The sequence below is a fragment of the Numenius arquata genome, chromosome Z, assembly GCF_964106895.1.
Source record: "Numenius arquata chromosome Z, bNumArq3.hap1.1, whole genome shotgun sequence".
NCBI lineage: Eukaryota > Metazoa > Chordata > Aves > Charadriiformes > Scolopacidae > Numenius > Numenius arquata.
In genome coordinates, this window is record NC_133616.1 from 23,520,305 (window position 1) to 23,547,763 (window position 27,459).

General features: G+C 35.5%; 1 protein-coding gene across 3 annotated transcripts in view; it reads right to left on the reverse strand.

The window, feature by feature from the left end:
• ADAMTS6 (ADAM metallopeptidase with thrombospondin type 1 motif 6) overlaps positions 1 to 27,459 on the reverse strand; it is a 153,059-nt gene that overhangs the window by 48,483 nt on the left and 77,117 nt on the right. For all 3 annotated transcript variants that reach the window (XM_074166099.1, XM_074166098.1, XM_074166097.1), the window contains 4 exons: positions 23,076 to 23,217; positions 12,482 to 12,589; positions 4,852 to 4,997; positions 2,640 to 2,703 (listed from right to left, as the gene is read on the reverse strand). In XM_074166099.1, the coding sequence (XP_074022200.1) occupies positions 2,640 to 2,703; positions 4,852 to 4,997; positions 12,482 to 12,589; positions 23,076 to 23,217 (460 nt within the window). The remainder of the gene's footprint in view (positions 1 to 2,639; positions 2,704 to 4,851; positions 4,998 to 12,481; positions 12,590 to 23,075; positions 23,218 to 27,459) is intronic.

A 27,459-nucleotide genomic window follows, 5' to 3' on the forward strand; every position in this document is an offset into this window, starting at 1 on the left:
GTGGAAGCCAGTGACGAGTGGTGTTCCTCAGGGATCGGTACTGGGACCATTGCTGTTTAACATCTTTGTCGGAGACATGGACAGTGGGATACAGTGCACCCTCAAAAAGTTTGCTGATGACACCAAGCTGTGTGGCACGGGGTCAACACGCTGGAGGAAAGGGTGCCATCCAGAGGGACCTGGGCAAGCTCCAGCGGTGAGCCCATGCAAACCTCATGAAGTTCAACGAAGCCAAGTGCAGGGTCCTGCACCTGGGACATGACAATCCCAAGCACAAATACAGGTTGGGCGGATAATGGCTGGAGAGCAGCCCTGAGGAGAAGGACTTGGGAGTCCTCGTGGATGAGAAACTCAACATGAGCTGGCAATGCACGCTGGCAGCCCAGAAAGCCAATCACATCCTGGGCTGCATCAAGAGAAGTGTGGCCAGCAGGTCAAGGGAGGTGATTCTGTCCCTCTACTCTGCTGAGACCCCACCCGGAGTACTGTGTCCAGCTCTGGAGTCCTCAACACAGGAAGGACATGTTGGAGTGTTTCCAGAGGGGGGCCATGAAGATAATCAGAGGGCTAGAGCACCTCTCCTAGGAGAGAGCTCTCCTGAGAGAGCTGGGGTTGTTCAGCCTGCAGAAGAGAAAGCTCCGGGGAGACCTTATAATGGCCTTCCAGTACCTGAAGGGGGCCTACAGGAAAGATGGGGAGGGACTCTTTATCAGGGAGTGTAGTGATAGGATGAGGGGTAATGGTTTCAAATTGAAAGAGGGTAGATTTAGATTAGATATGAGAAAGAAATTCTTTACTGTGAGGGTGGTGAGACACTGGAACAGGTTGCCCAGAGAAGCTGTGGATGCCCCGTCCCTCGAAGTGTTCAAGACCAGGCTGGATGGGACTTTGAGCAACCTGGTCTAGTGGGAGGTGTCCCTGCCCATGGCAGGGGGCTTGGAACTCGATGATCTTTAAGGTCTCTTCCAACTCTAACCATTTTATGGTTATGTAAACTTTCTTGTATACTAGTTACAGCAGCAGATGCTAAATAATATGAAGATAAACATTTTAAGTAAGAATGCCTGGATATTAAGTCACAAGAGTCCTTAAAGAGTTAAGGGAGGAGAGCTCCAGTGTGCCACTGTCAATTTTTAAACAAATCTTAGACTATGTGTAGAAACTGAAACAGTGCTAAAGTAAAAAGGTCATTATTTGAAAAGGACAAATAGAATATTCTAGGTTACAGTTAGCCTGATATCAATCCCAAATAAACAGAAAAGTTAGCCAAGACTTGACAGATACAAGTTTAAAAGCTGGATCCATTCAAATGAAAATCGCTCAAAGACAGTCAAGCGCGAAGATACACATCTATAGAAAAAAATAAGATGGTCAAAGTTTCAGAATGGTGCACTGTAATTTGGAAAGTTGTATTTTTTTGAAAAGTTCTACAGGTCCTACTGGACAGCAGCTCAGCTTCAGTTTCTCTTACAACACTGTGGCCAAAAGGCTTGACACAATTCTTGCCTGTGTGAGCAGAGCAGCTGTGATTAGCAGTAGGAAAGTCATTGTTAATTTGGAAATCTGTAATAATGAGAATAGCCTCGACAGACAAGTTTGCAGAACTAAAATGATAATTAGTAATGATCATAAAAACAAGTTTTTTTCAAGGAATCAGCATATTAACTATTGTATTTTTTCCTGAAATATATCCAGAGATAAATAGATGAAACAATACCTTTAGGTACAGACTCTCCCACTGTTACGAACTTTCTTGATTCAAGAAGAAAATTAAGATGAATTTGAAGCTAAAATAATATGAAAACCTGTTTATGTAGTGCTACTGACTTGGAAATATACTAGTGAAATTCTTCATTGGTCTATACTTTTTTCTGGTTCAACTTTTAACTTACTTGAATTTGTAATTTAGGTTCATAATTTGATTTTATACATTTATACTCTTCCCCCCCCCCCAGGGTGTACTTCACTATTTGATGGGCTCTGCTCTAAAATGAAACTGTATGATCATTCTGGTAACACAAGAACCAGTGAATACCCGATGGCAAAATAGCAGGTTTAAAACACACCAAAAGAAGTATTTTTTCACAGAATGTATGAGGATTGTGTAACACATTAGGATTGGAAGTTATAAAGATATAAAAAGGGTAAGAGGGTTTGAAAGTGGATTAATGGAGGATACTTCCATTTGTGGCAGTTAATGTGGTACAGATACGATGTAAAGCTCAAAAAGTCTTTAGACACCCAGCTCCTGGAAACTTACATGATATATCCATGGGAAAGTCATGCCCTGGCTGCCAGAAGTTTGTAATTTTTCCCTAAACACCTGTTATTTGCCACTGTTAGGAGATAAGACACTGGGCTAGACAGACCTGTACTCTGATGTGGAATGCTCCTTGCTCACCTTTAACATGGATGATGAAGTTGAACTCACTCCAGCTGAGCATCACAGTGAGATAGGGATCCTAACATTTAGCACAACACATAGGCTGCCTGAAATACAGAAGTGCCCTAAAGGACTCTTTGCCAATAAAATGGAGAATTCACAGCTTTTCTGAAGTGAGAAAAAATGCACCCATTCCTATTAAAATGTAAACCCAACAAGTTCATTATACTTTTAGAGTGGAACAGAATTTACTTACATCAGTATTACAGGAGCGATATCGCTTCCTTTCCCCAAGACAATATTTGCCTCCACCTGAAGGCCTGGAAAAAAATGTTTTATGTGTTAGTATATGTATTAATACAAACACAAGTTCATGAGATATATTAAAGCATTATTAGTATAAATACAAGTCCAAGAGATACATATTATATAAATAAAAATAGAAATACATGGAAGTTTTAAGGTGAGATTTTAAAATATTTTATTTAATAAGAATTGTAACATTTACTTGAGTTGAAGCAGATACAAAACAATACTGGGTACTTGAAGATTGTCACTCATATGGTATTAATCTAGTTTGCACAGATTTCAAGCAATGCAGTTTCATTGTATTTTGAACATGCCACAAAGGCATTGTTTTTAATTATTAGCTTGCTTTGTAAAACTAGAGTAAAAAATGTGTAAACAACCTATGTGATACTTTCTCTTCTAATAATCTTCTCATATTACTCTTGAAAATATAACAAAATTAAGAAAAATTGTCTGCTAAATACTGCAGCCAGCAAAGACTGCATTTTCTAGCTCAAGAATCTGATTCTAATTTGAGTTAAGCAGTATTAAATCTGAGGAACTCCAGAGGAAGCAGGTTTTTATTAGTGTAATAAGACATTGGCTCTTAAATTCACAAAACTGTTCAAGAACCTTATCTATCTTCCACAGAGGTCAAATAACGAATTAACATTGACTTAAATGGAAGATTAATCAGACATCAGCTCTTTGGCTCATAACTTGAAAGCAAAAAGGAAAAACACTTCGTGTTTGTTATATAATAAAAAAAAAAAAAAAAAGAAATTAATCTACAGTTAACTAAAAAGAAAATCAATACACTTTTCACATTACAAATATTTAACCAGGCAACACTATCCTTGAACGTAAAGGATTTTTTTTCCTAATACAGACATATCCCCCCCAAATGCATTTGCTTGCTGTACTGTTAAACATTTAAAATTCATTCACCTTTCAACATGCCAACGCATATACATGGTGACAGGAGTAGTTAAAAAATCTTAGGAAATTACCCATGCTCCAAACAAGCATTTCACTAGCATTTTTACACACTGCTGTGAAAAAAATACTAATTTATTCTCTTAGTAACATAGTCTGACATGTTGCTGATGCATACAGATAATTTTTGCTTTTGAATCCATTCAGTAAGTAGCGCTATTTGCCAGATTTGATAGTTATTGCTAATGATAAGAGGTGAACAGACCATGTTAAGCAAGAGTAATGTGACATTATGATGTCTGTCTTGCAGAGCACAATGTAAAGCTGATGTGTGCAACCTGGCTTGCAAAACATACGTACAAGAAACAACCTAAGTGTACAGAAAGGAAAAGGTAAGAAAGGAGTGACAAAAGGCACAGAATGGATTTTCATGAAAGAAGCACAAAAGCTTAGTATTTTCAAGAAAAGTGGTCTTAAAAACGAATAATGGTGATGGAAAGAGTAATTATGGGATATGACAAGTAATAAAACTATCTTTCTGCAAAGACCTAAAGGAGCACTTACCTGACAGACCTTCTCTGGAACAGTGCTCAGGACACTGGAAAGCGGACAGATGACAGGACCAGTACAGATACACACAACAAACAAGCTGTAGTGGAGAAGCTGGCCCCTCTTCAGAGAGAGTATATGGACCAATAGGGAGTAGTGGCAAGGACAGAAGTTGCTCAATCTTTTTTAGAGTCAGCAGGAAGTCACAACTAAGTGTTGGACATGAGAGCATATAAATGCTGTATGTAAATCGTATGTGACATAATACTGCTAACTACGGTTTATATGTAAGCAGTTGTATGCAAAAGCTTGGAAATTGTGTGCTGCTTTTGTAATAAGTAACTGGCATAGTTATTTTATATCCTAGACAAGCATTAGAGGTAATATGTCTTATGAAAGAAATCTATCTAAGGCATAATTTAAATATATTTTGCATGAACAGCAAATTGCAGAAATAAAATAATTCTGGTTACTGCTAAATATAAATCCAGTTATCTTTACAGTACCTAAGATAAATTAAAAATGTTAAAAGTATGTCTAGTGAACTTCTTCTGTTTAAGTGTTTCTGTCTGCTATTTTGAAGACAAATGTTGGCAAACTAGCAAAATATTTTTACAGATAACATGTGAAACCACAGTTTTGAATAATTTCCAAATGTGTCTTTTTGTTGGCTCCGGCTTACTTTAGCTACTTACGCTGGACTGTCACAGTGTCTTATAGATGAGGAGACTCCTCCCCCGCAGGTCCTGCTGCACTCTCCCCATATTGACCACGGACCCCAGCCGCCATCTATGCTCTGCGGCCAAGTGCCAAAAGGTACGCACTCTCCCTGATAGCACCACTGAAAGATTTCATAAAAAGCACAAAATTAGCTTCCAGGCTGACAGAGTTATCAGGACAGAAAAATATAAGGGTCAGGCAATGACCAATTATAGGCATTAGCATTCTCTGTATAGATAACAAGACTAATATTTTACTTTTTCTAGCCATGTTTAGACATTGGTGAGGGTGCGTGTGATTTGTTAATTGTCTTCACTAAGTCCTGAATTATAGGTCTCTAACACACACCAGAAGTTAAAGCAAGCATACAATAAAGATCTTCTTTTTTCTTCATACATCCTCCTTAATGTTTCGAATTAAAGGAACTGCAAATTGCCTACATTATTTTAAACACTAAGATTCATTTCTAAGATTAGCTTAGTAAAACACCCTCCACTTAAGATTCATGTAGGAGCTTCATTACGCAAAATGAAAAATTCCCCCTGATAGGATTTTTAAAAATGTACTCCTTTACATTTTAAAAAAGAAAATCTGGATGAGGTTACAATGGAAGAAGAATTTGTTGCAGTGTTTCATTTATACTAATGCTACAGACATAATAAAAGTAGTGCCAAGGCATTAGACATGGTACAGAAAATCGTTACATAATAATCACTGGCCACTTGTTCAGGGACAGAATGAACATGGGTACTTCACTCATGCAAACACTTAAACTTTGCAATATTGTTACTTCATCGGACATACAAAATGACAGACAATTAGCATAAATGGCTAATTGTTAAAATAAGCTTATCATTTCCTTAGCCAGAAACCTTTTTTAAACCATTCAGAAACAATCCTGGAGCCCATGGTTTGATCAACAATCTGGTTGACTAACTTTTCTTTTAATGCTGGGGAAAACTGCACTTTTAGAAAACTTTAATGTCCTAATTCATGAAAATATTTACTTTATAGCCAGCTAGGCTATGTGGGATACAAGGTCCCAGAGTTTTCGAGCCTTGCCAGGTGCAGGGATGAGGAGGAGCGAGGCCTGGGCACTTGACTCAGGCTGGCCAAGAGGATTATTTCATACCATGAACGTCACTTTCAATATAAATTAGAAAAGCTTGCTGTGTAGGTCTCTCTCCCTTGATGGCAGTGGTCCAGAGAACTCCTTGCCCCCGTGCCAGACCCCTGAGCCCTTCCCTTCCTCCTGAAGCCGTTGCGCTTGCAGTGTCCGACGTTTGTTGTCCACTGCTGGGAGTGCACAGCTTCCTGCTGATAGAATTGGCTGAGTATAATCCTTGTATATCTTATATAGTATCGTGTTTAATACCGGTTCTTTAGTATTATTGTTAGTTATTTAGTCTTACTCTATTAAATCCATTTATATTACAACCCTCGTGTTTCTTTGTGTTCCCCGATTCCCCTTTCCAGGTGTGGAGAGGTCATCAGGTGATAGAATAATTGTCTACACGACAATAAATTGTTATGGGTTTTCTCAAACCATAACAGTATCTACTGCATCACTGAGAACCTAGAGTAGCTCGGTTAGATAATGCTTTCCAACCGTTACAGGCTTAGATGACAGAGTAGAGCATGGCCTCAGGTCTGCTGTGACCTGAACCTGCATATTTCACTTCTAAAAGGTGGGCATCCAAATTTACGTAACAGACATAGTATTAACCCTTTCCAAAAAGAAACCCAAACAAATTCTGTGTCCAAAATCAGTCATATGAATTTGACAGAAAGCACCAGGACACGCACAGAAGATATGGACAAACAGATATATCCTTGTCCACCCATAAGCACTAATGGAAGACTCAGTATTGACTTTATACTAATAGGTTCAGCAAAGCCAAGCCTTCTCTTCTCCTGAGTCCTAATGCCTCAGTCCCAGCAATGCGGGACATACATAAACAAGTAAATATAGCCATTCAAAATGACCTGAATTACACAAGATTTTTCTGAAAGAAACTGCAAAGAGAGTTTAACCTTCAGTCATTGCTCAGGAAAAAAAAAAAGAAAAGGAATTAATAGGAGTTTGATATCAACAGGGTTTGATACGAACAACGATTGTACAGAGTACTAGCTACAGAAAATTAATTAAAATTCTTATTTTTTCATTAGAAATTTCATTTTGAATAAAAGGTACTTCTAGATTGTCAAACATGTCAGAGTCTAAGTGTGTAGCTCTCTAGAACGTACATTAAAATGATATATTAATACTAAAATATGTAGCTTATCATCAGCAAATGCACCTAGATGCAACATAGTTTTGCACAGGAACACATGCTACCATTTAATATAGTATTTCCTTATTATAATATTTCCTTGTTATTTCCACATTATTGTGTGGATAACGCACCAATGTTTTAGCTGTTGCTTAACAGCGCTTGCACACCACCAAGGCTTTCTCGGTTTCTCTGCCTGCCCATCCAAGTGAGTAGGCTTGGGGTGGGCAAGACGTCAGGAGGAAACACAGCAGGGACAGCTGACCCAAACTGACCAAAGGAATACCTCATAGCCTATAACACCATACTCAGCGGTGAAACTGGGGGTGGGGATATTTCCAAAGTAGCCAGTGCTCAGAGAATGGCTGTGCAACAGTCTGCTGGTGGGAGGTCGTGAGTTGATTGCCTTTCATCTCTTCTTCACTTTTTCTTTCTTTTCCTTTCCCTTACTAAACTGTCTACCTCAGCCCATGAGTTTTTCTGACTTTTGCCCTTCTGATTCTCCGCCCCCTCCCTGGGGGGTAGTGAGGAAGCAACTGGGTGGGGACCTAGCTGCTGGATGGGATCAACCCACCACACCCCTCCTCAGCAAAAAGAACCACAAAGACACAAGGTTTCATGGAGCTGTACTGAGGAAAGGAGGGTTTACCCTCCTTGGAGTTCTAAATTTACAAACTGGACGTTTATGCCAATAAGCAGGCATCCATCAGAGGAATGTACCCTTCATATGGAGCTTCTCTTAAATCCAGACTATCACTGAATGTCTGCATAACACATAATGCAGTCCGTATAGTGAACTCAAGTTTTTAGCTAATATAGATATATCCATATGGCACAGTAATTTGCAATGCCTCTAATGGTACAATTATGAGAGAGAATGAAGTATTTATGTGAATTACACATGAAGGATTAAAATCTTCTGGTTTTCTTCTCATTATAGTGATAAACTAAGTCATAATGATTGTATTAACTGAAGACAATAATATCCTTGCAGTATTCTATTAAATATACCACATAAATCCATGAACAGTTATCTAACACTAAAGTCAAAAGTTAAAAATGCTTCTAAGTATGCTAATAATTCAATTAAAAATACATTATATGTATTACAAACATGTCAAGATCAAAGTTAAGAAATGAAAGACACTTAGAGTTAAACTTAAAACCACAAGAATATCACATATGTAAAACAGAACACGCAAACCATCCTAAGTCTATACTATTATACTTGTATATGAATGGCAGGTGCATTTTACCCACTTTATTTTTCCAAAGCTGTGTAAAATCCCTGTACTCTGTAACTTCCTCTGCCATGCAAACACTGTCTTCCACATTTCCATATTCCTCTGTAAAAACTCCTTAAATGCTGTTTTTATTCCTCTACTGAAGTTAAATCTGAGGACTTAATGCTCACTTCTTGATTTTTTAGTGAAATTTTCCAGTCTCTTCTTAATTTTCTAGTGAAAACTCATCTTTCACCAGAAGTCAGTTATGCATAGAATCTCCGTCAGAGTAATTCAAAATTAACAAAATCTTCATTATTTCTAGTGGGACTACAGAAACATGCTTCCTCCACAAAGTGTAGCAACCTCACCTGCTATAATGAGGTAAGGACTATTGAGTAACCAGTATATAGGGAAACAGGAGGAGGTGATAGCTGCTTTAAAAGAACAATCTTTCAAGGAAGGTTTAGAACTGAAATATTAATTCTTCTCTAACACTGAATAAATAATTTCCAATTAGTTCAACTAGTAAGACAGTTTTTGAACACGTATAAAATGTGCAAAAAACTGTGAATAATGTAAGCAGTCTGAAAAAAACTCTGTTGTGACACATTCAAGATCACTTTTATACGAATATTAGCTGTTTAACAGAACTAAGATTTATAATAGTATGCTTTTTGAATACTCACACAGGAAGTGCTCTATCATTGAGGAAAATTGATTTCATCTTGGGGGGAGATTAATTCAACTTAAATTTGCCATCTCAATTTTATCAATGTATTTTCAAACATTGTTTCTAAATTATTTTGCAAGAAAACTTCATGTCCAATAATAACTTAAATTTACCTTATCTTAATGTCCAATAATAACTTAAACCATCACTCAATCTAGATATTAAAATATTAGATATTTAATTTTCACTTTTTGCACATTTGCCCCTCATTTACATCCCTAGCATGGATCTAAGCAATGATGTTAGAAAAGGTTATTTTTTTATTACTTTAAATTCAAAGACAAAATAATCATTCATATCAGTTTGGTCTTATTATTTTATATGCACCATTTCCTCATCAGAATATTTTTAAAAGTCTATCAGTTAGTTTACCTTCACAAACACATCTCTGGGTATACCAGAGAGAAACTTCACGTATATTTAAAATTATTATTACAAATTAGGAAAAAGTGTACCTTTTTGAACCTAGCCGATACGTAAAACCCTTCACCAAAGCATGAACATATTATAGCTTCAAAACAGAACAGATGTGCAAGTTCCATCAGTAGCAAGAAACCACTCTATTCTCTTTCCCTGCACGCAGAAAACAGGTGAGTAACTTTTATGGAAAACACTCTAAAAACCTTTAGGCATAGGCAGACATCTACTGTGCAAAATTTCAACCCAAAGAGTTAAAAGTCTGGCAGGTTTATATAAGCAACTGAAAGAAGGTTTTATAATAGAGTGTTAGGACATTTTACTTGTAGAAATCCCTCCCAACTCTGCCAATAAGATGTTAATGCACATTGCATCAAATTTTGCTTTGAGTTCATAGTTACACTGAATTTACATTAGTGTAACTAAAAGCAGAAATTGACCCTCTGAGTGTGATGAAGTACTCTGAGATCTGATTAGGCCTTTAGAATGGGGAACATCGTTTATTATATATCTGGACAGAGCCCAGCAAAACAAGGCCTAATTTGGTAGTGGCCTTCAGGCATCACTGAAATATAAATATAAATATAAATATAAATATAAATATAAATATAAATATAAATATAAATATAAATATAAATATAAATATAAATATAAATATAAAATATGAATCTAAATAGTGGTAGTGTTATAGAATTGTAACCTATTATTTTCTCTAGCGTGCAGTAGAGAGCTACATATTTGGAAAGAGCTTGTATTTTCTTGGTTTTTGCTATCAGGAACTATTAATTTACAGGAACCTTTGAAGCTGCAGTTTACAGATACAATTCTCTGCTGTTAACAGGCATGAACAGTTTACCTTTGTAAAACAGTACAGGTCCTTTCATTTCCCTCTAAAATATAATAATGGAACAAGATACTGATGACTGGGAAAAAAATGATTAAAGCCTCTGGCAAGAGGACACAGCAACAGTGTCTTAAAGCATCTCAACTTGTTGCTTGTAGTCTCATGGTTTAAAACATATAAATTGAGGTAAATTGTTCCTTGTCGTTGACAAGGAGTGGTGGTTCCAAAATAAACCCAGACTGTTGATTTAAGAGTAGGGCTTCTAACATTTTCTATTACTCTAATAAAAGGTAAACTTTTTGGTAGAATGCGAAGGTCTTTCTATTTTCATTGGCTAACTCTAAGCACTCCAATTTTTTTAATGACCCCTTTAATGAATTTATTTAATATGGTTTACCAATATTTCCAAACTCAGCATGGAAAAGCCATCAGAACGATGCTAGGTCATGGGCCCTGAATGAAGCCGTCAACAAGCATTAATAAACTGTGACAGCTGCCCAAAGGCTTTCATTCTTTTTGTTTAAACATCAGATTGCAAGTCAAAATGCACTGTAACCTTTGTTGAAACTAGCTCAGCTAGCATGGCAAAAGTTAGAATGAGAATAGATGTCAGTAGTCTTTGTTAGAAAAAAATCCAATCTAGCGCAGTAAATCTTATGGACAGATGCAGAAACTCTTGGAGAGACACCGGATATTGTTTAATATAATAAGCTCTATTCACTTTGTACAAACCTGCATTAAATATATTATCTTGAAAAAAAAGGCATATGGAATATGTTTTTCCTACTACATGTCCTGTAAATTAATAATTAAAGCATTTTCTCTCCTCTTTAAGATCTGCATAGATTTTGCCTTATAATTGAGAAACACCCTTTTACTGTTCTTAATCTGAAACTAATTTCAGAACTTTGTCTGAAACTACTAATATCAGACAGAGGCTGAGGGAACTGGGCATGTTTAGTTTGGAGGAGGCTGAGGGGAGACCTCATTGCCCTCTACAACTACCTGAAAGGAGGGTGTAGAGAGGTGGGTGTTGGCCTCTTCTCCCAAGGGAATACTGACAGGACCAGAGGAAATGGTCTAAAGTTGCAGCAGGGGAGGTTTAGATTAGATACTAGGAAGAATTACTTTACTGAGAGGGTGGTCAGGCACTGGAGTGGCCTGCCCAGGGAGGTGGTGGAGTCACCAACCCTGGAGGTATTTAAGAAACGTGTAGACATGGCACTTCAGGGCATGCTCTAGTGCCCGCGATTGTTGGGTTGGGTGTTTGTTTTGTGGCTTTTTTTGGTGTTTGTTGTTGGGTTTGGGGGGGGGGGGGTGTTGTTTTTTGTGTGTGTGTGTGTATGTATGGTTGGACTCGTTGATCTCAAAGGTCCCTTCCAACCATGAAGATTCTGTGATTCTGTAATATCATTTTAAAATCAAAATTCACATGTTCAGACAGCTACAGTAGCACTAGACTTATCTATTGCAACATTGACCTTCTGTACTTTTCTGTTAGGCAGAAGAGTATATTACACTGCATAGCAAAGTCCTTAAAAGCTGTGTAACTGAATACTACTAAAAGAATAATTCAAAGTCAAAACAGAAATGTCATTGGGAAATATAGACTTTTAGAAAATCCTTTTATTAAGGCAAGATTTTTTCTATATGCTTGTATAATTCGGTTTATATCTGAAGGAATAACGATTTTTTTATGTTCTAACAAAATAACAGATTTCAGGTTCTAGATCTATGTTACACATTTTGAAAGTTCATGCCCAACCCAAAGTTGGAACAGTCCTTTACAGAAGGGTGTTATAAAATTTAATAAGGATTAAACTAAAGACTTTTTATAAAAATTACTCAAAAATATAGAGTATGTAACAGGGTCGGGTTTTTTTGATCCAGGCTATAGAGTTCTATAGTGAGGATAAACATTTTATTAAATTACATATATAAAATAATTGTGAAATAACTCTGTAGGATACTTCCATTAGGATGCAGATGTATTCTGAAATAATAACTCTTAATAGTGGCTCATAAGTACTTTCATTTTCTAATTCATTCTTCTGGTAGCCTTTAAACAATAAATTGCTTCTTCAAACAATAAATATAAATAATATTTGTACTCACCCCCTTTTCAATGCTCCCTGTTTGGCAAAGAGTACCTTCAGCTGCTGGAATGCTGTTAGTAACACAGCGGTTACTTTTGCTAAGGCACCAGAGCTCTCTACACACTTCCTAGGAAAGAAGGCAGAAGCAAGTTGGTCAGAATAAAAGCCTAAAATTGCGTCCAGTCCACATACATACAAGTATACACAAATTTATTTTGAACAGAGACTATCAAGAACTGGGCTAGAGAGACAAATCTATAGATGGTTGTGAAATATTCTGGAGCAATTTCAAAGCCACCATATTTCACCTAAGAACAATCTGCCAAAAAAAATTCTGGAAGCATTACACTGTAGACTACAAGAATGTGTTTTGCACACCTGCCATGCAACTGATGTTTTATAGTTGCTTTTTCTTGATTAGTGCTAATACCAGGCTTAGTATATTTTAGTGTTGCTGTAAAAGTAGTCTTCAGATGTGCTGTAGTACCTCCATTACTGTCATTATCTGCCTAAAAATTACATAGTAAAAGGATACTTTTAATTTTTAAATATGAAACAACAATTTTCGTTTCCTTTAGTTAAAACCAACTTTTCTGAGCTCAGACTACTCGCACTCCTCTTCAGTAATACCTGCTAAAACAGTGCACATGTACTTAGTACTAATTGAGCTATGTACTAAAATATTTCCTTCAAGCTTTTTAGATTTGCAGCTGATATTTCATAAATGATTTAGCCTATCCTATTTCCCTGTGTTGTCAGTGTTAAACAAACATAAGTTTTCAAATAATCTATCATATTTTCTCATTTGATTTTTCATATTTACTCATTTAAATTAAGCCAGGTCTGTTGACATTGGAGATTCATTGTTAAAACTATCTATGGGCTGAAACTCATAATGTTGGCTGAACTGGAAATCTTCACAGTTGCTTCAGTTGCCCTTGGATTCAGCTATGTATGCAGAATGGCATCAGAAGTGTTTTGCTTTTACAGTAAATGACTTACATGATAATCTTTGTTGTATGACTGAGATATGTGCAAGAGTTCACAACCTGTTTATAAATATTTTCTATTTTTAAGTATTTTTTAAAACTTGAAAGATACTCAAATCTTTATAATGATCTTATGATAGTCGTTACTATTTGATTTTATTTATCTGCTGCTTGAAATCATATCCTACAAATAATCCTTGTATAGATTCTATGGCTGAACCTTGGTACAAAGAGCAAAAGGGAAAAGACAGCGTGAGTAAATTAAAGTTACTAGGTGTCCCCTCCCCATCCCTGGCCCCTCTTTCCGCCCCCCTGAAGTTCATTGTTTCTCTGAAGAAATAAATGAGGGTCTGGCACCTAGGCTATCTTTCCTGGCTATCTTTTCTATACACATCAACAGGAACAACTGTTAATTTTTACCCTAAGATTCATGTTTCTTGCATTGTACTGCATATACAATGTGATTTATTTATATCTTATTCACTATCAGTCACAGTAACAGTTCAACAGTACAATCTTTTCTTGAATAATGCAAAATTATTTTCCAAGTTTAAAATTGGCTAGTACCATTATTTCAGGATTGTTAATACAATGTATTTAGTTTCATGATTGGTAGAAGCAAGGTACCTTTTTAAAAATCTAATAAAAACATAGCATATTAGAACGGTCTGAAATGATGGGAATGAATACTGATTGATGACTTCTGGAGTTTCCATCCAATTTTTGACAATTAGGCCTAAGCTATTTCATCCTATTTGGCGAGTGGCTGTATGAAAACTTAAGCAAATTGTTGAGCCTCTTTTCAGGAGAAATACTGACCCTTGTAAAAGCAGCCAATGTAGAACTATCTTACTTTTCAGATTAGAATTTTTCATTGAAGAAATGCAAACAGTGTAAATTTTTACTTATTTAAATCTCTGAATAAAACACTTGCTTTTGCCACTCAGCTGATAAAATTTTCACATTAAGATACACACAAATAAATATACGGTTTAAAATATCAAATAGAACAGGGAAAGAACAGAAGATACATCACAAATGTTCTTGAAAATTCTAACTAGATTACAAATTTCACAGCCGTTAAGGTGTTAAAGTTCAACGCTAAATCAAATTCACATCTAAATCAACCGTGAATCCAAACTTCAATACAGTATGGATTTCAAAGTGAAACCTAAAATTGGTTCTTTCCAGACACAGTATGAGGTACTCCTGTCATAATCCTGCCTTATTGACTTTTACATTTCATTGACTTGCTCATTTTGTCGAGAAAAATTAGCGTGATATACTGGCTCATGTTTCTTGTGTGGTTTATTTACTTTGTCAAATAATAATTTTAAAGAAGTGTCAGATTGTGATGATTCTACCTGTGACCTTGTCTTTATTTTGTATCTGGTCAAGTTCAAATGTTTGAATTAATAGCTGTGCTGGGTTTGTGAAGTTTTGTTCAATTTTCTGAAAAGCCAAAAATTCCATTGCAGTACAAAACAAAGATTTCAACCATTCCAATACAGAAGCAAACAAACAGATCTGGATAACAGTCTGGAATTTGAAAACATCTACGTTTTGGGTGACATTAATCCAGAATTCTGGTCTGATAGAATTCTTTCTGTACACTCAGGCTTCTTCATGGTACTAGATTCCTCCAAATTCACCGAACATCATCCAGACATTTTAATTCTAAACAAATAATCAGCTGAACTGTGTGCATTAATGGATGCAGCACTCCAAAACTATGTCAGTCACTCATCTGTTTGCAGGATGATTCTAAGCACATCACTTCACCTCCTACTCCACAAAATGAGAAAAATATTTTCCTTCTTCGTAAATTCCTTTGGGAGATAGAATGAAAAGCTCTATATCAAACCTAAATATTATTACTGACATAGACTATGAGTCTTTTTTCAGACTTTCATTTCAGCAGGAGTTTGCCTCAGCAAATCCCTAAAGACAAAACGAAAGTAGGGTAAAATTACTACAGGCTGTATCATACTATTAATATTTGAGCAAAATCCTCTGCTTAAATCAGAATGGAGTTCTGTTTGAGACAGACATACAATATCCCAAAATCAACAGAATATTTCCTTATGGAAAACTATGCAAAACATAGAGGATTTATTAACTAAAATAACACAATGTATCAATGTGTTGATGTAATTTAGATTGAAAACACAAAATTAAAGTATTTTTGTAATTTCTTTTAAATATAGCTAAATTTATTTAAGAAGTTGTTCATTTTCCCCGGCTGTTTTGCATTTAAAAGAAAGAGTAGAATCTGAAGTCCATTCTCCATCATGCTGTACGTTAAATGAAAAATAACATTAATTTGAAAATAAGTGAGATATCTAAAAAGGAGTGGAAAAGCCATCTTTACTGTTATTTCATTAAATGAAAGCAGAATTATTCCAGGTCTTCTATGGCTATGTCATCTTTATTTTTAGCTGATTTTGGACAGTTAACAGAGGAATTCTGACTAAGGTGCATAAAGCTTTCTGTTCTCCAGCTCAACCCTATACCTGGTACTACCTTAGTTTCAGAGTTATTAATTTGAGATACTTCCTTACTACCACCATCCTATCTGTAACATCTCTAAGCAACTGTTTTTAATAAGCCAGCCTCAAAAGGGTATGAGGAACAGCCCTGGGAAGGTAAAAATCACTAGTAGAAAGTATACTGCTTTTTTTCACATACTAACACACACACACGCATGCACGCACCCCCACCCACCCACCCCCACCCACCCACCAACATAAGGTGACCCTTTAGGGTGGTCTTTTCTTCATTGGTGGACACAGGATGAAGCTAACATATCTTTTGCCAACATTAAATTTTTGTGAATTTACTGAAACTAAGAGAAAGAGGCATAATATGAAAATTAATTAATGACCTTAAAGTCAGTCTCCAAATGTGTGGATTTAATAACTACTAATTTGTAAAGCAAACAATGGAAAGTGTTTTAAAAATCCAGGAAACATAAACTGAAGCTGAGGCCTTTCACAAGATCAAGACAAGATAGATGACAACCTGTAACGGTGTATCTTAGGGCTCCATGACTTCAGTTTGGAATTCGGATGCTTGTATTTGCAGTAAATTAAACAAAGCTGAACCCATCTAGAGAAAAAAAACAGCAAATCAAATTATCTTCCTTTTGCCTAAGTGTTATCAATGATGGAGCCTTTTTCTGTTGTGTCATGCAGAGTTACACATAGGCATTTCAAATTATGTAACATCTAAGCATCCTATATCACAATCATCAGAATGGTAACAATACAGCACAATGAAATTATGAGCAAAGATCAAATTGCTGTGCTGTTCTTAATGTTTTCAACACTACTGAAAGCCTCCAACAAAAGTCAGCAGTTTGGCCCATATTATTAAAAAAAAATAAGATGGGAAATACATTCACAATGCATCTTAAACTATGATAATTTGGGAGTTTCATTTTTTGTTCATAAAATTTTAAGAAGTTAATCAAGATTTTATGTTACTTCAGCATGTTTAATCTGTAATATGCTGCATCTCTTGATGAGCATTTGCTAAAATAGAGCACAAAAATAATTAGCTTGAATTGTAACTTACAATTCAGACCTGAAAAGCATCAACCTAGACTATTTTCAGCCTCACTGCTGAAATACTGCTGGCAACATGATTAAAACTAGAAGACTATAATTATGGGTGAACTTCCTAAGGTTCAAAGTTTAGTTCAGATAAGCACCCAAAAAGTTACCATTTTAGAGCTCTGCTACCAAGTGATCATTAAGTGGTGCAGCATGTTATGAATCACAACATGCTGAAAGAATGTGAAACAGAATCTGAAGCTCAAGACATACATTCGTATTATGTTACCAGCATTCTTTCCTAAATATTGGGTGCTTATATGAACCTTATGGAAACTACAGAAGCCCCACAAGGTCAATCACCTCCAAGTAGCATCTTCCCTTTCACCATGCAACCTATCCGATCCTTATTCAAACCACATTCCGGTATCCGGAATCTTATTATTGGTTCTACTATAATCTAATGCACTCCTCCTGCTTTGATCACTAGTTTCGCCTTGCACTTTTTAAACAGCTTTCATAAGATCCAGGCACATTGGTGTTACATCTGTGTCTCTTGTGAAAGAGAGAGAAAGAGAAAAAAAAAAGAAAAAGAGAAAGATAAAGAAAGAGAAAGGGGGTGTTTGGAGACAAGATAGTCCTAGGAAAGAAGAAAGGAGACTACAGGAACTTGTCAGAAAAAGATACAAAGAGGATGTAAAACTACTTAACAATTCAGAAAGAGGAAAACCTCTGGGATTTCCCTTGGCTACACACAGCCTAATCTTAAAAACAAGAGGGAACAAAATTCTCTTTAAGAATAAAGCTGGAAGTGTTTCCAGTGTTCTTACTCACAACACAATCCTGTCATTCCTTACACAAGAAAAGCTCAAAACTTTAATCATTCTAAATCCAAAAGGCCTGCACAATAGTGATGAGGTTTTGCACTTGAAATAAAAAATAATGGAAAGGTTGATAAAAATGACAGAATGTAATACCAGGATCTTCAATTCCTCTCTTTGCCTACACATAGTTTTAACACCAGTTTGTGAGCAATGTAATATAAATCCATCTGATCGAACTACTTATGCTCTGCTAACAAACACCAAGTATAAAGCAACTTAGACGTGGTATGACATATGAAGCTGGGGGGAAAAAAGTCACTTTTCAGTGAGTTACTAAGTACGATGTACAGATTCAACTGAAGGCACAATCCCAATCATAGTGTCCACGGCTGAGGGAACAAAAGGGTACTGCTAGTTCTGGTGGAAAGATATACCAGAGCCTTCTCTGCCTTTCTTTCTGAAAAACAGCTTCCAGAATCTGCTTCCACCTTCCTATAAAAACCCTGCATCAGGCTTAATACCTCTTTTTATTTAACTGGAGTAAAACACATTGATGTTTCATGAAAAAAGTTTAATTCACTAACATTACATTTTGTATCACCTGATTACAAGGGTCAATTGTAATTCAGGTTGTGTATAGCAATTTGTTTACTCTTCTGGATTTGAAAGTTAGCTGACCAATGCTGTTTTCTTTTAATTATTACTAATTAATTCAGTTAAACTATTCTGTTGCTGAACCAACGTGTGGGAAACTAGGAAGCAGTGAAGTTATTACAACTGCAAGTCCCGTATTTCTGTAGTCAACACTTTCCCAACAACTTTCCATTAATGGTAATTAACTTTATGGCCACTCCCCATTAACTCTTTAAAAAACTTTCTAGAGACAACTAACGCAAGGAAGCTATTGAAGGCAGAAGGACTCCTTATCCTGAGAATATATCTTCAATCTGCCTGCTTACAAGCAGTAAATTCATAGCTTGAACTCTGTCCTCCAAAGCACACTAACAAAGTGTGAATAAAAACTGGTATTTGAGTGTAACGCTATTTTCATTGGCAAACTAACTAGAAAACTTAATTGCAAACATAAGACCATGACAAAGAAGAGAGCTACCTGTCATCAGCTAAAATACATTACCTGATGTGTTAAACTCTAGTGTGAAATACAAAGAGCAGTCCTGCTGATTTCAGTGAAGCCATGTGTGCAAAGGAGAGTTTGTCCCCTTTTCTCCCTACTCAAAGTATTTACTGACACCAATGATGGTGGAAAAGCACAAAATGCAAAAAAAATATACCAAGGAATTGTAAGGCACTATCTCTCAAACCCATGCTAGCAGCCAACAGCTTCACAGATCATAAAATGCACCACAGCAATATCAACCATATGCATAAAGTATTAACTGCTATTAAAATGTCTGAGGTTTCAGCCTCTGCCCTAAAAATGTGGGGACCAGCTCTAAAGCAAAGCATTATTTTGAACCACAAAATCTGTAATTTACAGTCAGGAATATTCCAGGTATTATTTAAACTCATAAAACAGAGAAATTCAAAGTCAAGTCTGGAATTCTTTCCTGAGTTAACCCAGAGACAGCAAACAGCCAATTGTTGTTAGGCAGATGCTCAAAGGTTAAGGAGGTAAGGAGCCAATGAGAAAAGTTCTCCTTACACTCACCTAAGCAAAAGGATTGAAAAAGGTTCTGAACTATAAGGGGAACTGGCCTACAAACAGAGCAAAGAACTGAGACACGCTTGACAATCAGCAGAAGAGAATTCACACTGCATCACCCTAAAAGATGTGGCATGTCCAGTAGCTACATAAATGAACAGGAAACGGCACTGTTCCTAATAACCTCTAAATCTCCCACTGCAGAATCCAGTAAGATATCTGAAAGCATATATTGCCTTTAGGAAAAAGCTATGCGTCAGTACTATATGGTGAAATTTACACCATTACAATTTGGCTCACCATAGATAATAAATTTAATGTTCTCCTGAATCTGAAAGTGTACCGTAAAAATGAAATATTTTAAGTATCTTGAGACATTACCTCTTAATTTTTAATTCAAACTATCTACTTCTTCACTTAAATTCTGTAAAATTGCCCCTGTAGCAGAAATGGTAGAAAGTATAGTATAAAGAACGATGCACGTGTAACATTAGCAGGATCACTGCCTACTTGCTCACATGCCATTTTATTTTTTCAGCTCAAAGAGCTAAAGCATCTTTTTGAATTCTTGTCCAAGTTACTGTGCTGAACAATGCAGGGAAATCTGACCAATAGCAACAATGCTTTTGCTGGAACAGTTCTGTTCATAAGTGACTAAATGGTTTAACTAGGTCTAGTACTTACAACAGTATCGAAACAACTACCAAAGAGCTCCTTTTAAGGTCAAATTGGCTTCTTGTAAGTAAACACACACACAGAAAGGCAGGAACTTGCAGCCCCTTTAGTACTTTAGCTCTGATGCTTTAACCATTCAAACACCTCTCTATGTATTTAACTTCAAGTTCTTAAGTGAGAAAGCCTCCAGGTACTTAAATGTGCAAAATTCTTTGCAGGATTAGGACATGATCTATGACCACAAGCAACAAACAGTTTAAAATAAACATACAGAGGGAATAGATGAGGAAATACAGGAGAAGAGGCAATGAACACAGACTAAATTAAAAGAGGTAATTTTTCTAAAGATTAATAAGACATTACTACAGAATTCCAAAGGAGAAAGAACATGAAGATTTTTCAAATTATTTTAAAAACACTAAGTATCTCAACAGCTACATCAGAACCCAAAGAAGACTTGTAATGTTTGGGCCTTTGATTTGAGAGTTCAACTGTTTCTCTTGTCACGACTTGCCACCAAAAAATCACTAACGAACATGAGCAAGAGAAAAAAGCAAGTAAGTTTCTCTGAGATTTCCCTTTGGTTTAGAATTTATTTCCTTCTGGGTCAGCAAATTCCTTGTTGGAAAACCTGTTTTACCCCTTTTCTATGAGGCACTTCAAATAAAAAGGTCTAAAAGAAGGGCAAGAAAGCAGTCAGTATACAAACTAGGTCCACTGTTAATTAGGGATTTTTACTATGTTTTTCTGTCATGTGTTTGTTAGAGTAAGATCAATGTACTATTAATGGCACCTTCACATGAATAATACACCAAATAGAAATACCCAAAGCACTGAGTGTTTATTTTTGATAGGGAAAAAGTTGAACAGAGTATTCAATTTAGCTTTTCCTTGTATCTAGATCTAGTTCCCCTACTCAGTTCTAAATACCCTTTCCTATATGAACAGGTTTTCCCTGTGTGGATATCTCCCATCTGCCCTACAAGCTTCCAAAGACTCTTTTTCCCCCCTTCAAAATTATCACTTGAAATCTGTATGATCATAATCATCATGATTGCATTTTCAGAGCATGTTGGCCACCGCAGATAATATTTTGAAATGTAGATGCTATTTTAAATGCATACAGTTTCTGAGTCTGAATATTACCAGACTTCTACAATAACCTGTTATATTAATATATGCAGTCTGAATCCTATTATTAAAAATACGGTTATTTTTCTGAGAAACTTAAAAGCTATGCTCACATTGATGTCACAGTGATGGAACACAACACACAATATCAAATCAGAGGACTTCTAATGTTGCATGAAAATATAAGTTCTTTTAACTATTGCCTCAATTAAGTGTCAACCTCTTTTTTGTAACAATAAGGGAATCCCAAAAAAGCCCTTTAAACTAAAAAAAAAAGCAGAAGGCAGAAAGCCAAGATTACCTACACATCTTCATTACTTCCAATTGTTTGTCGTTTAGAAGCTGGTTTAAGAAAGAAAGTGGACTATGCAGTGTGATCATCACAATAATTACATAGTTTAACAGTGTTTGAAAAAAATTACATACACATGGAAAAGCCAGGTTTTGCACATTATTAACTTTCCAGTTTAATTTAAAATGCAGTATATATCCAAAGGCTGTGCTATAAATCATGGATTAAATACCTGCAGATTTCCTTAGTCTGAAAATAAAAGAGTGTGTGTGGTGAGAATTTGTAAGAAAAAGGAAAAAAAGAAAAAAAGGTATGACTTAGATGTAGTGACAGGAAAAAGGGCCCTTAAAGAACAATGATGGGAAGTGAGAATTAGAGGAGCAATAAAGGCCAAAAGAGGTTTGATGAGGGATCAAGAGTAGAAGACCCAGTGAGAGCTAGCCAGCCAGCTGCATACAGGTTTTAAATTCTTTGCACAATGTCATCTGCCAAAGAGGCATCCCAAGAATAATACTGTATTTATCACTCCAGGGATATTAAATATGGACTTTTATTGTAGCTAGCCTTTAGAGAAGTAAATAGAGCAAAAATGCTATTATTACATTGGTTTTTTGAATAGTCTAAAAATTAAAATACCATTAGAACTATTTACCTTTAACCTACTAGGTATGTTTTCAAGGTTAATTTAATTTAGTCTCAGCTGATTATTTGGTGACAAGCACAGCAGAATGTATCCTTTGACTACACACTTTGGGCTGCAAGATTTTAAGTATTTAAAAATTTATTGCATAATGGCCTAGGCATGCAGATTTTTATTTCTACTGTAAATTTATTTACCTTAATTATTGCACACCAGTACTTGCAGCCAAAGCTTTGCTAGTACTTTGTTATTCAGTATTCTATTTTGCTATCTAGCTTCATGTTCCTCTGTTCCTATAACTGTAATTCATCTTTCCAAAAAGAGATCTGAACAATGTGAGAAACAATAAACTCAAAGTTGGGGGGAGGAGGGGGCGGGGTGTGTGTGTGTGAAAGAAAACCAGACCTGACAAATGAATAGAAGTACAAAAGTAATTTCAAAATGTAGCTTTAAACTGAAAAGTTAAAGCCACCACAATAGATTTCATGTTTCAAGATTAATACAATGTGACCCTGATCTCATTTAACTGAAATCAGGGAAAATTCTGTAGTATACTTTAAAAGGAGCAGGATCAATTGTTCTGGGCTCCTTTTTTTTCCTAAAATTAAAGAATGCCTTCCCCAGCTCATTGTTACCCACACATTTTGGTGTACAGTACACACAAATGACTCAAGCAAAAGATGCAGCATAAGGATTAAAAGGTACCCTTTGCTTACATATGATGGCACCAGACACGCTATCAGAAATCTGTAACTCACCACTGCATCTAACTAAAGATTTATATTAAAGATAATATATACAAATGACTAAGCAGAACACTCAGCATAAGGATTAAGACTTCTTACCCCATATTTACATTGGCGGGATGTTGCTCCATACTGGAAGCGACACTGTTCATCAGCATCATACACCTGACCTGGGGCCACAGCTGGATAAAGAAAGTCACGCTTGGGAGGCTCATTATCAAGGCAAGTACCACGGCCCGAACTGTTCAACATAAAGGACCAAATCAATTAGGAATTCTACTGACTGTAAATCACAGTAATGATATCATGTATCTAGTTCTTACTTTTAACAGCATTGGGTGTGAAACAAATATGATTGCAATAAACAAACAGTAAGATGGTACACCCATAGTAAAAAGAAAAAATAATTAGAGGGAATTAAGAGATTAAAATAATTTTTCATCATTATTAACAAAAATGCTTATTTTAGATTGTTAAATAGATTTCATGTATTATCAGTTTTTAAAGTGCAATAATTTCTGAGCCACACAAGACTGATTTTCATTTTTAAGATTCCTATTTGCTTTCACTGAATAATAGCTACATTTGGTTATAGAATGAAAAATAAACAAATTAAGCAAATAAAAGAAATTCAGTTTACAATTCTTAACAACATATCTGACCCTTCAAACAGCTAAGTACAATGTTATAGCTATAAGCAGTTCAATTGGTTTATACAAAACACTTAAATTTCAATATGACTAAATGTTTATAGGATTAGGACCTTAACATGCATGCTTTTCTTCCATTTGAGTGAACAAAATAGTTACAGTGGTAATAATTCTGCAAGATCTTCAAATTTACCTATATTAGGGCAAGTGAAAAAGTTTGTATGGATCCAAGATTTTTTCTAGCCTTAAATATTTAATGCCAGAACTAAGATTATCATCTTTGAAAACTTTGTATTTTCTTCTTTTATATTAACAGTTTTGTTTGGTGGTTGGTGGGTTTTTTTCCAAAATATGCCCATATTTGACCACAATATTTTAGTGTAGTGGAATAAATAACAAAGCAAGCCCAGTGCAGACAGAGTTCTGTTCAGAAAACTTTGTACTTTGCTAAATATAATTATTCGGTTTTATTTAGTCAGTGTGCATAAAAGAGGACAGATGCTTTTTTACTTTCATTTCACATGTGAATAAGTGAGAATTTTTAAAGAATTCTTATGCCAACACTTTAAATTTTTTTCCGACATTCCTACAAATTTTGCCAGCACTTATGGTTTTTTTTCCCAAATCTTTTCCATGCACCTTGCCAAAGGAACATAATTTCAGAAGTGAATGTTCTACACTGCTTTTTGGAGATCTCCAATTTTATATACTTTTCATCAGCAGATAAAAAAAAAGAGCAAAAAAAGCCCTTTAACTACACATTTTATGTTCTCATTTTAACCCTATTTTATTAAATTCTCTGAAATACTACAATAAACCCTTTGGAAAAACAAACAAAAAAAAACCCCAACTGCTGACCATTTCAGAAGGCGGCAAACAACAACTAAGGCAATAACCAGGTAAATACAGAAAAAAATATGATATTTGGTCACTAATCCCAGTTAATTTAGTGTGATTCACCTATGCGCGCACGCACACACACACATCCCCTCCGCTGAAATCTACCTTTGAAATATCAGTTGTGTGATTCTGTCATAAAAAATAATGTACTTGCTCCTTTATTCCAGTTTTAATTATTGCAAGCATATATACCTTTTAATATCAGAAGCTGGGAAACTATCCTACATTCTTTTGAAATATTTCAACGTTGTGTTTTGCCTGTACGAGCAGTACATGTTAATAACTCCAATATGAAAATAACTGAAATACAATCTGATTTTTCTGCATTGTCTGGAACAAACTGCAGATAGGAACTTTACTTAAACAAGCAGTGGGAAGTTTAGCATTTGACATCAGCTTGAGCTAGTACTGCATATGATGGGAACATATCCATCGATTCCAATAGTGCAAGAGTTTGTTCTGTAAACTGTGATCTTGAAAACAGACAGCAAAGGGCAGAGCATTTAGAAACCCTTATTACCTTCGGTGACTCTCTCCATAGGCATATCTGCCCCTGCATGGATTAGATTACAGATTCAAGTCTAAATCTTTAAATTCACTGAACTTGTAAATTAAAGTCTATGCCTACTCTGTAAGACATATAATCACAGAAATGCAAGTCAAAATCCATGTAGTGAATAGAAAAATATGCCTCTAGGACTCTAATGACAGAATTTTCACAATAACAAAATACTGTTGTAGTAGTAACAAAACAAGAAAATTACGACTAAGCAGTCATTCACTCACTAGCTACATTACATCATCACCTCTCAAACTGAACATTTTTTTCTCTCTTTCCTTCTGCTTCAGTTCAACTACTTTATTCAACTACTTCTCTCAAGTAGTTGAATAAAGTTGACATATTTTACAAATTTAGTATGAGAATCTGATACTGTATTGTGTGAATTGAAGTATTTTGGAAAAGAAATAGCATGCGTTATAAAACACATTAATAAAACCAGAGACTTCCCATTGGCAATGAAAGATCTCACCAAAGCTATGCAAAGGATGAACACAGGCTGAGGATCGCATAACCTTTCCAGGACATTTCTACTGGACTCGGGAATGGTGTAATACTCTTGAGTTTCTGGCCTTGTTCTTCTCCCTTTTTCTTTTGCTCCACCAAGCAAAACCCAGATACTTGAGAAAAATAACCTGCTATATCTACGGGAATGAACCAAAGGGTGCAAGAAGAATAAGAGTATTGAAGCGCTTTACAGCCAGAGATCTAATAGTTATTATCAATCAGGCCTATAAAAGTGAAAAAGCCCTTTGTGTAGATGTAAAAAACATAACAGGAAGGAAAAGAATGCCTGAATACCTTCATCTCTGCCATTTCGGAAAACTTCTACTCACAACTGCTTTTGTGCTTTGTGATTTTATCTTACATAGGAAGCATATACGAAGTCCAAAAACCTACAGGATATCCCTGCAGAGCATTTACATTTTTGAACAGGGAGTGGATGAATCTTTAGTGTTTACAATAGAAATAAGACGATCTCAAACTCATCCTTATATTCTATTTACTCCACAAGATGCTACTAGAAGTCTTCATTTCCCCTCTTTGTCCTAATTTTAGGTTAATTTCATGAGGTTTTATGGGACATAGTGTGACAGTTTCAATTATAAAATAGCTATTCTTGATGTCATTTCATCCCAGTATTCCAGTGTAGTGTCTCAGGAAATCTTTGTAAAACACTCTACAATAAAATTTAAACATTGTTTTGCATTTTAATATCACAGGATAGCAAATTAATCTTCTGTTTGGAAGGATATCAAGGACACTAGAGCATTCTCTGAAAGCTTAAGATGTCAGACATGCTATCACTGGCTACTGCTTGGTCAAAATAACAGCAAGCAGGCATTCACTGTTAACATCTTTACAGTCTGAACAATGCAAAACTGGGGATCATCACCTCTGTACATACATTGCTGTTGCATCCAAGGCCAATAAAGAGAAAAAGCAAAACCCATGGATGTAGGCATTTCAGGGTTTATGCTCCTATTACAGTATCTATTCCCAAATATCTCAGCAACATACACAGTACAACACAACTCCTTTAATGGTTGAAGAACATATCCCAGAACACTAGCACTGAAAAAAGGTTTTTAACGTTACAGTATCGGCTCATTCATAATAATGATGTGGACTATAAATGCAAGCCACAATTAACGATCATAATTTAAATGTCTTATAAATATTTGTAATTATCTATTATAGCTAAACAATCATATAGATAAATATATGGATAATATACATATTTTATTTAATTCCATTGTCAAATTACCCATAAAAATATGAGGGAAAATAATAAAATTTAGTAACTATAAACATAGTGCATTTTATACATACATATAAAACCATTAATAATTCACGTCTATATATAAAATTCAGCTCCTAAAAGAATCCTTACTTCATATTTATTACATACTTTTCCTAAATAAAAACTGATTTTTAAAGAGCACCAGCATTTATTTCTGTACAGGTTACAAAAGCTGCTTAATTTGACATTAATGAATAAACTCTGCAGATTGCTCAACAGTCTACAGATAATAACATAAATATTTGCAGAAGGAGGGCATAAGTAATGGAAGTGTAATTTGAAGTGGTACGTTTAAAATGAAAATGAACCAGAATAGGATTACTAAATGAAAACATTTGTGAATGTTAGGGAAATTCAGATATTGATGTGGATTTACCACTCACTCATAAGAAATTCTTCTTCTTTCCAGTCTTTTATGCAAGGCTGGCTCTATGTCTTATTATCCGTTTCATCGCAAAGCCTCTCTAATTTTGCACAATCTTTTCATAATGCCCAATTTTTCTTTTGTTTGGTAGTAGATAATTTGCTACTGTATACTTTCCTCCACAGTGTGGTCTGTGTTCCAAACCA